This window comes from Melospiza melodia, chromosome 3, assembly GCF_035770615.1.
Source record: "Melospiza melodia melodia isolate bMelMel2 chromosome 3, bMelMel2.pri, whole genome shotgun sequence".
Taxonomy (NCBI): domain Eukaryota; kingdom Metazoa; phylum Chordata; class Aves; order Passeriformes; family Passerellidae; genus Melospiza; species Melospiza melodia.
In genome coordinates, this window is record NC_086196.1 from 43,030,131 (window position 1) to 43,046,615 (window position 16,485).

At 36.9% G+C, this 16,485-nt stretch overlaps 1 protein-coding gene across 1 annotated transcript in view; it reads right to left on the bottom strand.

The window, feature by feature from the left end:
- The window catches only part of SHPRH (SNF2 histone linker PHD RING helicase), a 48,316-nt gene that overhangs the window by 16,160 nt on the left and 15,671 nt on the right, over positions 1–16,485 (bottom strand). The window contains exons 10-18 of the mRNA XM_063151532.1: positions 14,279–14,530; positions 13,421–13,499; positions 11,340–11,503; positions 10,993–11,249; positions 8,123–8,244; positions 5,573–5,661; positions 3,699–3,788; positions 3,015–3,122; positions 2,375–2,517 (exon numbers count right to left, since the gene is read on the bottom strand). Coding sequence (XP_063007602.1) covers positions 2,375–2,517; positions 3,015–3,122; positions 3,699–3,788; positions 5,573–5,661; positions 8,123–8,244; positions 10,993–11,249; positions 11,340–11,503; positions 13,421–13,499; positions 14,279–14,530 — 1,304 coding nt within the window. The remainder of the gene's footprint in view (positions 1–2,374; positions 2,518–3,014; positions 3,123–3,698; positions 3,789–5,572; positions 5,662–8,122; positions 8,245–10,992; positions 11,250–11,339; positions 11,504–13,420; positions 13,500–14,278; positions 14,531–16,485) is intronic.

The following is a 16,485-nucleotide window of genomic DNA, read 5'->3' on the forward strand; positions in this document are numbered from 1 at the left end:
TAAATGGACATAACAGTAAACTATTCTTCTGAAACCTAGCTACCTAGCTGTCTTCTGTGATTGGAGGGGTGGTGCAGTAATGAACACAAACACGAACACAAGTTAAGCACTTCTCACATTGCATTTTTCCTGAGAGCAGAGGTCTCTTGCTGAAAGAAAGTGCATCATTTCTACAAGGTCTGACGTTGATGTACAAGACTTTGGCTCTATGCAATATGGAAAGTTTGATCCAAAACATAAATTTTGTACAGTGCAGAGAGCAAAGCACAAGTTTAACACTACAAAAGCTTGGCATTCAATATAACCTACTTCAGTAACATTCATTTTAAAAATAGCATAGACCAAGTTTGCCTAACCAGGTAGTCTGAAAATAAATGTAAATTGCAACCACAAGTCTGCTGTTATTATCATCAATTGCCAAATAATATCAGCTTTTATAAAAATTTCCATCACTATACCATGGATTAATTATATCCAGTACTCAATTCAGAGTACTTGTTGCTTCCACCATTGACCAGTAGAACTTGATACAACACTGCTTTTAAAGTTTTATCTCATATGCTAAAATAAATTGAATAAGAATTAAGTTTTATCCCTGTGTTATAGAAGAAAGTTTAGTCACAGATAGCTTTTCCAAAGTTATACCATCTGTAAGAAGCAATTTAAGAAGATACTTTATAAATATCTAATTTCAAAGAAAAAAAAAAGAGGGCGACACAAGCCAACATACAGATGGAAGGCATAATAGTTTTGCATGAACACGCAAACAATCCTTTCCTCATATTTGTTTTGATCAGAATGTGATGCTCTCAAAGAACCATGAGATGTTCATATCCAGACTAAGAGTGGCTGAGTTTGGAAGGGGCCTCAGGGTGTTGTCTTGCTCAAAAGCTCTCCTCAGGCAGAGTCACCCTAGAGCTGGTTGCCCAAGACCATGCCCAGACAACTTTTGAGTATTTCAAGGATGGAGACCCCACAACGTCTCTGAGCTACCTGTTCCAGTGCTCAGTCACCCTCACAGAAAAGAGCATCCCCTCATGTTCAGAGGGAACATCTTGTGTTTCAGTTTGTGCCCATTGCCTCTTGTGCTGAAGAAAAAAGAGGTTTTGTATTTTTATTTAGATTATTCAATAGAATTATGTTAAGTACTGAATATAAAAGATATATTTTCTTCAATCAGGAAAAATTTCAACCTTTTGGAATCGTGATGGCAGAATAGTCAGAGTGGAGGATACATCTTTACATACGCAATTAAAATATGTGTATCTTGATTATTTAAATTTATACACACATTGTATAAACTTGTACACAGATGTATATGCATACATTTATATATTTCATAAAGATAATAAAAATGTATTTGACTAAAACATGATTCAGAAAGATTGTATTTAAAAGCATAAGTTCATGTATCTGAGAAAATTGCCCGAAGTTAGACCACCAGAGCACTGTCCTTCCTATGTCTCCCTTTTCTGTGATGAATTTACAGAACTTCATCCAGAATGTACAAGAGGGGCTTAGGAGAAAAGGGTCTATTCAATCCTAAAATTAAGGGGAGATCTTATTGCTTTCTGTATTTATCTAATGGGAACATACAGAGAAGACTGAGTCAAACTTTGTCAAAGGCACCTGGCAAAAGAAAAAGAGACAATGTACACATGACGCAACACAGGAAATATTAACTAGGTAAAATAATTTTAATGTCTATTTTATCCACCAAGTAGGCCAAATACTGGAACAGACTTCACACAGAGACTATTGCATCTCCCTCCTTGGAGATGCTAAACAGGTCAAATCATTGTGCAGCTTTACTGGATTGAACAACCATGGGTCTGGATCTTAAGATGGGGGTTGATTTAAGCAACTTCTGAATGTCCCTTCTGAATTCATTACTCTGTAATTGAATGGTATACCGTTGTCTTGAAGATGAAACCAACTTCAAATTCTCTGCTCAGAAAAAGAGTGATGCTATTTTATGGTGTTACACAAGGATTTTCTGATATTATCTGTCTACTTTCCATTTAAGCAAGCCAATTTCTTTTACAGTTTACTCAATTTTAATGTAATAAACTTTGAATTCTTCTTACTCAGCAGTTTCATGAGTATAGAAGACTATAAAACCACAGTAAATAATGCAGAAGAACACTTCAAAGAATGCTATCTAAGAGAATACAGTTATTTTCCTGCTTTTCTTTCCAAGTCTTCTATCTAGTTGTGCTTTTCTCAGGGACTGGTTTTGAAACATAATTGCAGTCTAGATGCTCTGAAGCAAAAATGTGTGCTATGTAATTGCAACAGTTAGCACAAACTAGTAAGAAGACCTGAGTAGATTTATCTGTTTTTAACAAACAGCCTAATTCAGTTATTCTCTTACTTCTCTGCCATGGAGAGTTTACTTGTCTCCTGTTTGTAGTTGCAGGTAATTTCATTTTGCACACGTTGAACAAGCTCCTCATCGATGGCATACTGTATTGCTGTCTGGATGACATCCAACCACCAAGGAGAACCTGAATGTATCTGTATGAAAAACAAGAGATTTATCCTTGAACTTTCAACAGAAAACCAATCTACTCATTGCAACAGAGGCATATACTGATCTTTAGGCCACAGTCTAACACAGACTGGCTAATTCCATGAAAAGTGGAGGATGAGAGTTTCATTAAAAAATATCCCATCTTCAGCTGACGTGTAGAAACATGACTAAGCAACTGTCTACATTCTCCACACATTTATATTCCTTCAGTAGAATCAGATTCATCAAGGCTATCTATACAGAACAGTCACACAGAGATACTGTGATCTCAAAGTTTCTTCCATCTCTCTCAAAAGGAGATAAGAGATCATTTAAGCAGAAAAAGCAAAGGTCCTCGTGAAATTAAGAGAGCAATACTGAAGTGACCGTGTAATTTTAACGGGTGAAAGACGATAAACAGCTAGAGTTATGGACAAAAAGATGAAAAAAATATTCTTTAAAAATGCCGAAAGTCAGAGACAAAACTTTAAGAGGTACCTGCCTTTCTCTGAAGTTCCCGAATGGTTTGAAGAACTGGCTGTAAGGCCTGATGGGCTTCTGCAACTTCTGCGTTGGATTTACTCATATAATGCTGTCGAAGTTGTTCTGCCTGTGTGGAAATAAGAGATTAAACTATGCACAAATCATACCTGTGAGGAATACTGCAAATGTAAAAACTCCCCAACTACCATAGTACTTTTAAGTGGTCACCTATCTATGTGCTACCCATCCTCATTTGTAAGCAATATTTAGCAATATTTTTTTTTTCCTCTAGAATCCAGCATTTATTAGTAAGCCACAAAAAACACATGAGAAGACAAATCACTATAAAGATGCTAACTGTGCAACTTTGCTTTTGGGTAAGCCAAAACAACACAATAGGAATACAATGTATTACAAAAAGGGAACTGGAATATAACTCAGTATTTCTACTTATCTGTGTTGAATAAGCAAACAATAAAAAGACCCCAGAACAGTCTGAGAACAGGACAATTGAACTTACTCATAAAATATACTCATAATATAAAACTTATAAAATAACAAGAAAGGCTTATGTATGTAGTTAACTCAAAAAAGCTATTTCTTTTGAAAGGAAAAGAATTGTTTCTTTTGTTAGGGAAAATGCTGAGGGTACAAAAAATAAAAATGTGCTCTACATATTCATGTAAAAACAAAAGATGTTTACCTCTTCTGCAAGTCGGCTGTCACGCAAAGTTGGGGGAATTCCTGGGTGCTTTGCCAACAATTCCATCAAATTATGTGTAGAATGAAGTCTCTAAATATACACAAAGTCAAGAGCAATCATGAAAAAATCCATTGGAACATCCATGACAGGAAAGACCTGAAGAGCAATGAAAGCTTACAGCAAGAAATTAGCATGAATTTAAAATCAGTTTTGCTTTCTCTGCTAATCTGGAAGCATCTTATAAAGAAAAGAAAGATTCCTTTCCACATTTTAATGAGATAGGAAGTGATAGGAAATTAAATATTAAACAGACCTTCTTTAACATCTCAAAAGCAAATCAGCAGGCAAGTGTGACACCAGGTCATCAGATCCTATGCCATATTCACCCTCCTAATTAAAACAGCCCTTGACTATTATGAAAAACAAATTATCTCAGGGGACTTTCTTTGGTGTCTTTTGGAATATTCTGAGTATTCATTTAGCCTATCTAAAGCAAAATAAAGTGCAAGGAAAAGACCAGATACCAAGAGCTATAATCATTTTTCATATTTTTCATTTCTCTGAAATAAAAGATATTGAAAAACACATGACCTTTAGGTAGACTTTTAGGGAAAATAAATTTGATTATTAATATAAGGAAACTCTGTTCCTCTTCTCTGGCTTCACTCTTTGTTTCTCAAACCAGACCAAAAATATTATGCTTCCTGCACAGCTCCCACAAACTCATAGTAATAACCTCCACTATCATAAACTTGTGCCCTTCTCACATCCTGGATTCTCTTCACCTCTGCCCTATTACTATTTCAGTCACTCAAGAGGACTGGCCAGTAGTGATTTGCCTTCATCCCAAAGAGCTAATCCTACACAATTGAGAAGACTTAACAGAAGCAAAATTTTAGTACACTAAGGCATCATTAATCAGCATATATTTCTAGGGGGAAAAAATTAACTGGACTGTACAATCCAGTAGAGCAATTTAATTAATAACCTATGTGCAGCTTAACAAGTTTAGGCTAACACCTCTATGATAGGCCAAAAAAGCCACCAGGAAGTCACAAAGGAAAAAGAAGAATCAAAGAAGCACAGCAGAGGCATCAGGTGACCACATGCAACACAATCAAACAATAATTTGCTCATAGAAGCAAGTAAAGAAACAGACAACTGATCACTTATCTAAGTATCACTAACATTTTAAATCTCTTATTATGCTGAAGAAAATTTTGGTCAATTAATAACTGATAGTTCTTGAAGAACTGTAAATATGTTACTTAGAGAACCATGACTTTTCTACCAGGAAAATATATTCATATTTTTAAATAGTATTCAAAAGGCTAATCGTATTCAAAAGTCAAATGCCCAAAGAGAAAAGGCACTGCAATTCTTTTCCATGTTTTGATGCCCTCTTATCTTCTGCAGTGCAAGTATTTTATTATTCTCTATCATTTGGCACATTAATATCACTCTCAGTACAAACTCTGCATTCTGTAATTGCAGGATATAACACTTAATGTGAGCAGTCACAGTCACATGCACCAGAATAGGAATTCAGCTTGTTAACTGTAGTGCAGAACAGCAGGTGGAGATCATACACTGCTTCAGGGACATCAAGAAAACTCACAAGCAGATTTTTATAAACACAGTAGCTTTTTTTTTTTTTGGTCAAAAAAAAAAAAGGAAACATGAAGGTCATGGGACAGATTCCTATCTGAAGATTATGATCAATAATTGTTATCAAAGATTGTTATCATTACAGCAGGCTGAAAGAGTAATTCAGCATACCACTGGGATGAAGAAAAGACTGACCTGTTAAATTAAAGTATTTTAAAGTATTCCAGTTCTTAACTATGCTTCTTTACATTTCAATGCTCACTCACTTGCAAGGAATCTGTTTTGAGCTTTTCTTTGTGCTCTTCGGATGATCTCAGTACTTCTCTGTACAGCTCCGCAGCCAATGCATATTCTCCTGAATTAAAAAAGAGCAGCAAAAACACAGACACATTGTGTTGGATTTTAAATATACAAACAGCTACGACCTTACAAGTTTTACATTACTTGTAACATACTAAGATGTTCTCAGAGAGTCTCTATATTAAATGCCTGTCTTCAAGCAATTCTTTCCTAGTCATTCCTCCCCCCCCAAAAAATTGGTAAAAAATAGAATATGATATTCTACAAAGACTTATACAGTTTTCAAATTAAATATCTTTTGTCACTGTAAGATCTGTAAACCTCTTAAAATATGTATTCATGGTTGCATAAATCAAAAAAAATATCATGTTGCACTTAAAAAAATCATCCACAACTCACTGCAGTGATGCATTGCTAAATTTGCACTGTAAATGCATTATTCACTCTCCCAGTGAAAGCCATCAAAGTTGTGTCATACTTCAGAAATGCAGAAATGATTAGGTACATGCAGGAAGCATAACTACTGATGTAAGCTGCCAGCATCACAATCACTCCTCAGAAAATAGCTGATATCAATTAAAAAGAAATACAAAATTGAAGTTGTGTATGGAAAAGCAGTGAAAAAATAAATCCATCTTAATTTGCTTTTCTCAACTGATGGAAATTTACTTAGCCAGTAATACTCTTAGAGACTCTTAAAACATGGAGAAGCAGAGAGAAAAGAAATGCATAAAGACAGATAAGAGAGTAAAATAAAAACCATCATCCTATCTATATGGAAGTATAACAATTTTATGGCAACAAGATTTGTTGCTTCTTACATTGAAAGAGTTGCGTTTGTAAGGGTGTAGTCCCACCATACAGGATGGCAATTACCAGAAACGGCCAAAAGTCATGTGCTGAATTTGCTAGTTTGAAGCTTGTCAGGCCTCCCCTGAATTTTTCCTTCCCTGCCTGAACCTTTTACTTGGCTTAGCTGTGATAGCAATTTCTGTAATTCACTAGGTGTCTATGGCAAATTTTTAGTATATTTTTAAACTTCTGTTTATCTTTGTGTGGTACAAACACAGCTTTCTACAGACAGCAGTAACAAGCAGTTATTCCATGTAGAATGAGATATTTACAACTACCACAATGATGTAGTGTAGGGAAATAGGCCTAGTAAAAATAGCAGAGGCTATTGACAAGTAAAGATATAGGATGCAGTGTAGAGTACAGCCATGGGATGCTAAGAGATGGTGCACAGGCTTGGCAGTGAATAAGAAAGCCATGGCTATAAACAACTCACCCACAGTCAAAGAAATGCAGACTTAGAGCTGGACAAAACTGGTTTTAGGGGCAACAAAGAGAACAAAGAAAGAGTATGTAACATTCATAAAAGGCATCATGTCCACTAAATTCAGCGTTTTCATGGAGCTGCAGACCAATGAAGAAAGATGCAAACATGCTAGCAAACATAAAAATGACCCTCACTGGACTCTTGTGTGAGGAAGAAACCATCAACACAAACATCTTATTCCTACTGGTGAAGGTAGTGACAACTGGCAATTGCACTGCCACCACATCTACCAAACCATTGACCTCAGGGTCCAGATGAGCTTAAGTAGAAAGGTAAGCAGAAAAGCAGGACAAGTAGAAACAAGTAAGTGTGATTGTTACTCTTTTCTTTGCCTGTAGCAATAAATTTGGACTAATAATAGACCTATAGATTTTCAATTATACTAAGATTAAATTCATGGCCTCACTTTTATGTAAGGTGTGCTTCCTCCTTCCTGATAAAGAAGACTGAGTGTAAGGGTAATACTGGGGGAGGAGTTACAGACCAGAATTCTGCCTCTTTTGTCCTGCTTTTGTTTCTCATCAGGTGAAATTTTTATCAATCTGTTTTTCAAAATAGGCCAAACATAATTTTTGCTACTAGTCGATTTTAGAAGCATTACATCTGTATGTAACTCTTTTTAAGCATTTAACTGTATCAGAAGCACATATCTCCATGCTGCAATTGTAACAAAGTATTTCAAACCCACTAACTACAGATTAAAGAATCTGAATATAGTCCTTCTGTGAGGCAAGTAAGAGAAAAGGCAGTTTGCCTGTTCTCTTTGAAGGAAGACTTGGACATGAGCTGGAAAAATTCAAACAGCCTGTCAACTTTAGAAGAACTTGGAAAAGTGGCATTTTTACACATTCATAATGGAGTAATTTTAATTTATTTTGTGGGACACTCAAGATTCATATAATTATTTTTGTTTCTCTTTCAAAGCTTTTTTGCCTCGTAATTTAGACAAAATCGATATTAACAGAGCTGTCTAGCAGGAGCAGCAAAAGGAATCTTAGCAGTCAGCATGGCTGGGGGCACAAGGGAAGCCCAGAAAGCAGTACTGATAAACAAAAGCAGGTTAAGTACAACGACACAAGTATGACTTCTTTTACCTTCCCAGTACACAGAGATGGAGCATATCCTTTACTCCTGTACTGAAAGGAGTAGAGGATATGCTACAGCCCTTTGGTCTTACCTTTAATGATATGGATACCAGCTAAGCCATTGAGAGCACACACCAACTGCCGGTGAGCTTCCTCACACTCTGTTCGACACTTCTTTTGCAGAGAGGCCAACAGTTCCTCCATGGTCATGGTGCTGAAAAGGAGACCAAATGGCTTGAATTAGAAACAAAATCACAGTATAGAAAAGTAAGGGGGTCATGCTGAGCAGCATAGCAGATCATTACATGCATCCATGGGTTTTTTTGAGATTTCTTGACTTATTAAAAAACCTCTAGCTGTCAGATTTTCTTCCTGCTAGAGCTTTACCCTAACTTGAATGCATCCAGAGGTTGCCATCTCCTGGAACACCAAGAAAAAAGGAGCAAGAAGAAAATTTGAACTTGATAAAATAATCCTTCATGGGGCAAAATATTGTTCTCCTTTTGTTAGCGGTGAACTGCAAACAAGCAACATAGACCTCATTTTGTCAAAAGCTGTTCAGATGAAAACAGCTATGACAGACCACACTTCTACCCTCTGCTACCAATCTAAACACAAAACACATGAAGTGTCAATATAAAGAAGAAAATGTGTGAAATGAGAACAGAGAAGACTAGCAAAAATCATTCTAAACTTCCTTTTCTACATTTGTCATATCTGCAGATTATGACAGGAATTTTACCAGAAGAGAATTAGCTTCACATAAAAATACCAGAAATGAAAAGAGTGAAGTGGGAACAGAAATGAGGAGGATGCAAGAAGGAAGCTTGAAGGGTACCTTGGAGTAAAGCCACAGGTTAAAGAATCAGAGGACTGGTATGAAGAGACAGGAGAGTAAACAATAGCAACAGCCTACAAGAGATGACCTGAGGCTGCTCCAAATACCAATTGCTGTTGTTACACAGACACCACTCCCCTCCACTGAAACCCTGCTCCTCAGCCTCATTCACCTTCAGGAGAAGCATTCACTATTTGATGTTCAGCACCGTGGAACAGAGTACTGAACTCTTGCACAGACTGGGCTCCAATTATGCTGGAAGGATGCCCTTCCCTAGGCCTTTATTTTACCTTCCTTGTAACATTATTCCAGTTGCAGAAACTGATTCTTGGTTTTATAGTACAGTGTTACACCAGAATCAGCTTTAAATCAATATAATCACTATTCATAATTACTGAATTCTGCAAAGGAAATACTAAATACACATAACATATGCTGATACTTCCACCATTGCTACTTACCTTTTATTTTCAAAACCATCAGGAGTTCCAACAAAAATTGTTACAGCAGAAGGATGTACATATAAAACATGCAATTAGATACACAGCCTGAGACTACCAACTAAGGCAAACAGAAGTGGTTTTTACTCAAGCTAATTAGGAAAACCTAGAAAAATCTCTTTTGAGAGCTTTTTTTTTCCTGAATAGATCTCATTTACTGCCTTCACTACACAGGTGGGAGAAAAAGGTTATCTATCATAGAACAGAATATGCTCCAAACTCAGGTTTTTAATCCAGGCCCATGTTTCTTATCTATATGCTCCAGCATCAACTTTCTTATTTCAGGAAATTTCTGTTATTCATCAAAGGTCTAGCAGAGAATTTCTTCATTATTCTCCTACACATAACCAAAGACAGGAACTAAATCTTCTCTCTATCCTGGGAATGTCCACTGCTGTAGTCAAGTTTGGGTCACAAAAAAAAGGTATGTAAACAGTGCTGAAAATTGACTTTTCTCTGGACAGGTGATTTTAAGAAAGATTTAATTTTCATTGCTGGCTTTTCCATCAGTTACTATGCAGCTGTCACTGTGCAACCATTCCACCAAAATCAACACAGGATGAAGCTGTTCCCACCATGCTCTGCTCAGTTTACATATATTTCATTTATACTACACTGGCTCATTTTAATGCAGATAATCTTGTATGATGGGTGGGAATATTGATTTGAGTCCCTTGCTTCCACATTAGCAGACTGCCACAGTAAGTGCTACAGCACAGTGGCTAACTATTGGTCTCTGTTCAAGTAGAAGCAAAGTCAGCTTCAGCTGCTTAGGCACTGCAGGTGCCCTGTAGAACAAAGAGCAAGGAGTAGGACACAAAACTTCTAACGATTGAAAGAGACTGAATAGAATGGATGGAATAGGAAACAGTAGCAATAACACTGGCAGCACTAAAAGTGGAAGTTCTTCCCTATATGTAGTTTAAGAAAGAAACACAGATGTCCTTCTGAGAGGCTGGGATGGAAACAACCTGCTCTTTCACAAACTCCTTCTAACTGACTGAAAAGATAGCAGCTACATTTCACAACAGGACTGGCAATATGGGGTTTTTTTGGTCTAACAAAAGCTGAGACCAAACTGGTAGTTGCAGAGCACTTATGGGGGAAGATGATCTTGAAAGCATGCAAATGAAAGAGCATTTGTACAGCTTTCAAGTTTGGATCTATATTTACAAATTCTGCAACCACAAATTAACATTTTCTTTGAACTAAAGAACTATTCCATACTGTTGATTCGATTCTTTCATTGTTCTCATTCATGAATGTGAACTTTGTACAAGACAAAAAAAAAAGCAGTGGGCTTATTTTAAAACAAAAAACGAATCTAGTTTGTTTCATACTCAGTCTGTTACCTGCAACACTCTAGTCATAGTAAGGTTAGAATGCCACTGGAGAATCAAATGCCTTCAGTACTATGTTCGTTAACACAACAATTACACTAATGAACCCACTGTGCCTGTTCAGCTTCTGAGGTCATATTACCCTGGTGTGCCACAATCACACATTTAACTAAAGAAGCTTAAATTAGGCTTATTTGAGGACTGTACAAGAACTTGCACTGCTGGAGACAATCAGAGTTTTGCTTTGGATAAAGTAGGCCATTTAAGAAATTACAGAAATTCACCTTTTCTGTAGCGGCAAGAACTCTCCCCGAACAGCTTGTGGGTGACAGCAGGCCTGCCTGAGCCGTAGCAAAGGGTATAGAATAGAAGTCACAGTCCTTCTATCTAGGCTGCTAAGCTTAAGAGTCCAGTCTGAAATCTTCCTGAGTTTTGCCAATGCATCCTGGCAGCACACCTCGTGCTGGCGATGATAGAAGTGTCTCTCCACAGGAGAGAAGTGAAGCCAGTGTATATTTTCTGTCTGAGGGGGAATTTGAATCTGAAATTAAAAAAAGAAAGTAAGTAATTTGCAAATAAAACTATTGATAAATGATGTTCAGGAATTCTAAAACTCAAAACTTTGATTTACTTGGTCAAGCACATCCTTCTTTGCTGATCTCCACATGATCTTTGCAATTAGACTGTAGAGAGGCCGGGGATTTTTCCTGCAATAAGGCCGATATAGTAGCTGGTCCCACCAATGCTTGACCCAGTAAGGATCAACTCCAAGAAAAAGGACTAATCCATACAAATCTGCCAAGAAAAGAAAGTGTTTGTGTTTTAATACTTTGCAATACATCTCAAAAAAATTTAACTGTCATACAAAGCCTATGAAGCATAAACCACCTCCATTCTGGCCTTTATCTTTTGCACTTGTTTTCCAGTCATTCCCTCAGCAAAATATTTAATTTGAGGCAGGGGACTGGGTGGTGGAAGGTGGGCGTTCTCTCCTTCAGCTCGTTTTTGTTTTCCACACAACTTGAGAGAATTTAGCTGTTTGTGAGACACTTTCCTAATTTCAAGCTTAGCGAAGAAAGCAAAGAATTTAAGCCTATTCAGAGCAGAGACAAGAGGCAGAAATTACATGATTGCATATGTTTAACTGGGTTTGCCAGGTTTTTCTAAACCAATATTGCTCAGCATCATTACTCCAGAGCCTGCTGTGCACCAACTGTCTGCTGCCCACAATCCTAGAAGGGGCTGTAATTCAGAAGAATTTTCACTTCTCTACTAATGCATAAGAAATTAACAAAAGACACTTCAATTGTTTTCTTGCTAATTGAGAGAATACATCTTGCTAATTCTGCCTAATTCAGCAACCCGTCACTTTTTGGAATGAAATTTAAGGATGTCCTGACTTTAAACGTCTGTCTTAATTTTACTGGAAAAACACAGAAGCACACATTTAAATGCTGCATGGGGATACTGCAGAAACAGAGATATGTGATGATATCTCCTAGTTCTTGAAAATCTGGTGGCTACATTCCTTATTCTGTTAGCTTTATCATAATTCAGTATTCAGCTGAAAACATCAAGACATTCACCAAACACATCATAGACCAGAAGAAGAAAAATCCAGGGAATCATTTCTGTGCAAGAAGCAATTGTTTATCCAGAGCTCCTATCCCACCGCATTACAGCAGCAGTGGCACAGATTGAAATGAGTCAGCAGTTTTCATCCCTGAAGTGATGGGGCTGCCTTAGAGTCTGTCAACATGTATTATGAACTGTGTGATTTCAGATATGTATTAAATCAACACAATCACACACAGGGCTTGAAGGAGCTCATCACAACACTAAAATCAATCATTTCTTTCTGCAGCTTTGCTTTATTAACGCTGTATTCTCGCAACTATTACATGTATTTATAAATTTAATTCAAAATTCCATTATGAATTAATCTGAAATATCGATTTTTACAACTTCGTATCCAAACAACAGTCCACAAATGCTTACGCCGATTTATCCACTTTTAAACACATTGCCCCAATGTGCACCATATATTCCAAAATCCATCAGAGAACACAGGGAGACAAAGCAGTTAGTCAGCTCCCTTTCTTTTATTCTATCTCTGTCTGAAGCCTGTCTACAGAAACTGAGCACAACACAAAAAAAGACAAGATAAATGTCACCTGCTAACATACAGCTACCTACTCCACACATCTCAAGTCATTAAGTCCTTACATAAGGACTGGAGATGGTTTCATAAGGTTTAGTATGATTTTTAGAATTTATATTCATAGCAGCAGATGCCCACAGTAGTTCATACAGAGCTATGCAAAAAGCAAATACAGCTTTGCTTGCTGTATTTGACAGTTCACAGGATTCAGTAACCAGAGCAGACTATCTGCTGTAAAGAAGGGTTAATATTTATCCACTCCACTAAGTGAAAACTGAAGAACACACTTGAGTCAGCTATTAGACACATAGCTTCTCTGCTCCCCAAAGTATTTGTCTAACTCAGGGAGACAAAAAGATTTCAGCTCTTCGATTTGTAAATTGATACATGTATTGATGGCTTTATTATTATGCTTAAAGTTTATGGCTTACAAAGTTAGAGTACCTAGTGAATTCAGAACAAAGCTAGCGGAAATTTTAATTACTTCAAAGCCCCACCTCGTTATCAGCATAAGGAAAGCCCTGAGATGACACCACTACATAAAATCTCACCTTCTAATCCTCGCTGCACAGGAGTGCCACTGACACACCAGCGATTGATTCCACTCAAACGGAGTGCCATCTCAGCAGCCTAATGAAAGGACACAGAGCCAATGGTAGGAAAGGAAAAACAGAGTGGAACACAGTCCGACAACACCTGGATCTTATTTCTGAGAAGTCTGAACATCTTTTCAGCATGTACCCTTAGACCTAGAAGCAGCATTGGTGCAATATATTATAAAAACATATATAACATTTTTTATCTTTTTAGAAGGTAACTGAAAGCTGACAAAAGCCATGTCCTCTTCCAAGCAATTAAGTGCAATTAAGGGCTCACAGAAGACAAACAAATAGCAAAATAAACTGTATGCTTAAAAAATTCTAAACATTAAAGCCTGTAAGGCATTATGTAAGTAGCATTTTTGTCTTCCTGTATTGGGCTAAAAAACTGAACAAAGACTAATTAAAATAATCCCCCCTGCAGACTGTATCCCTTGAGTTTGCAGACAGACTGCTGACTATTTTAGTTTCTAGACCCAAAGGACACATCTATGCCTCTGAGCCACATCACTGAACAAGGCTAGTGTCTTGCTGAAAACTATCAAACACCATATACAACATGATGACCTAGTTCTTTAAACTGTCAGTATAGATTATGTTAAGTATGTTTTGAGCTGGATATACTTCACAATCTTCCAAAATTCCAACAGGAGAACCATTCAATGGTAAGTATCTCCAACAGAAAATTCACTTCTGAAGAACAAGGGACAAGGACAAACTACATGAGTGTACTCTGAACATTAAGAAGGGGGAAGAAGAGACTCTCTTATTTTTTCAAGTTGAATGAATGCATGACCAGGAACGTCCTACCTTTGCAGTGGTGCATTCAACCATTTGTGCCTCATCGAGGCAGATCCTCCACCACTCCACTGCCACCAAGGGGCTGGGGATGGCCATGTAGCGCTTCTGGTTCCGGAAGCGGCGCCCGTCCTCGCTGTTGCTGTGGGGGATGTCCACGTAGTTGAGCTCGGAGCGCAGCACGTCGTAGGTGGTGATCACCACCTCCTGCTCTGCCAGCATGTGCGGCTGCAAAAAGCCGTGCTTCTTCACGCCTTGGTACACCTACAGGGATTCACAGGCAGCAGCACGAGAGCAAAACAGGGAGGTAAGCATGATAAAAATGCTAATATATCAGTACAGCTTAATATGTGCAAGCTTTTAGCAGTGTTGCTCATATAAAAAGAAACTATTCATAAAATGTGTAATCATCTAATAGTATGGTGGGAAATTCATCTAAGTAACCGGGTAATAAATACAATAGAGTCATGGATGCAAAATTTGTCAATTTTTTTATGACTTTGCAAAACATTTATTTCCTCCTTTGAAGGAGAGAGGACTTCATTATTTTCTACAAACAGTTATTTGTTAAAACAGTTGTTTGAAGATTAAGTATTCTGTAATGTTGTATGGAACAACATTACACAAATTACTGTTACATGTTCAGTCTTCTCCTTTCCTTTGCTGTAGATCATTAACTTTTTTCTAAAAACTTTACTCACTAAAATTTAATGGATAATTAGGCAAAGACAGAAATATGCATCAAAATATATAAAAACCAGAAATTGCACTCTGAGTAAAGTTTTACCTACAGAGATTTAGGAGACAAAAAAAAGTACCCTAGGTAAAATACAGTCTCTGTGCACTAGCAGAAACCCTTCATATTGACATTTGTTCTATTATCAGAAGTACTTTTCTTATCTCCCTCATAATGTTAAGCCAAATCCCTTTAGAAATGTACAGAAGTTAAAATAACTGCTCTTTACCCCTTGATGATCAGCACATGATTTCACTGTTAATTTCAGTCTTAACCCTACTTTTTCTCCCAGTAATAATCTTCCTCTACGTTTGTGCATACGGCAACAGTGTTTCTGTCTACTGAAAGAAACACCTGCAGATAATTTCTTTCTATTGAGCCCCAGAGTGGGACAACAGAGTAACTCAGCTCACTGCACATGAAACAAAAGAGAGAAGGGGAGCTTGGAAGGGGAAGAAAAAAGAAACAAATTAACCAAAAAGAGCACGCTCCCTGAAGAAACCACGAAGAAACAAACTGCCAAAGTCTAATGATTTCTTCAAGTACTTATGAATAGATTTTCTGGAGATTTATAAGTTGGCCAAGTTTTGATTATTTTTACAGCAGCAGGAAGACAATCTGTCACAAAGCAAGACTTAATGATAAATTTTAATTTCTCATTCTATTACATAAAACCATTAGAATTTCCCATGGGTTGTAAGCAGTTGAAGAGTAAAAAACACATTTCACATGCAACGCAAAAATTGTTAACATGGGAAACTGATTCTTTGAAACACCTCCATTACTTTCATTTTACCTCAACAGAAAATAAAACACCAAATTTTCATTTTGAAGCCACACTGAAAACAAGTCTTACAGTTAAAAGAAAATGAAAACAATCTTGCAGAATGGAAGATGCCACACAGTTTAAAGTACTGACATTCAGTATTTAAACTATTTTCTTGTGACCATGTACATCTATTTCTGCTAATTTTCTTTAAAGCTGGTATTAAACGTGGACTGGGCCCTAAGAAAACCATGTGAGTTTTACACATTTGTTAATTCCTGCATTAAATCTAATTGGACTACTCACACAAATAGCACTGGAGGCCTAGAATTTATTTATATGTTGGGCAACTATTTGTAATAGCCAAAGGTACCAGATATATCTCTGAATACAAAGTTATATCAATCTGCTACTACTTTGTTCAAAATACAAGTGATTGATGGTTTTCAAAGCTCTTGGTCATTACAAAGGCTCCTGACTGCTAAAAATATGAAGGAAAAAACTTGGCTGCATTGGTAATAAAAGACTCTTGAATACTGTGATATCAGTATTTTCTAAAAACCAGCATGGTGATTATTACCCTAAGTATAATTAGGGTAATTAGATTTGTTCTAGTGACAGGGTTATTAGAAATCAAGTAAAAGGACAATACATGGTCTCCAAATAAGCAACATCCTAATAAATTTGGTAGATGTTATAGACACAACAGCCAGGTTG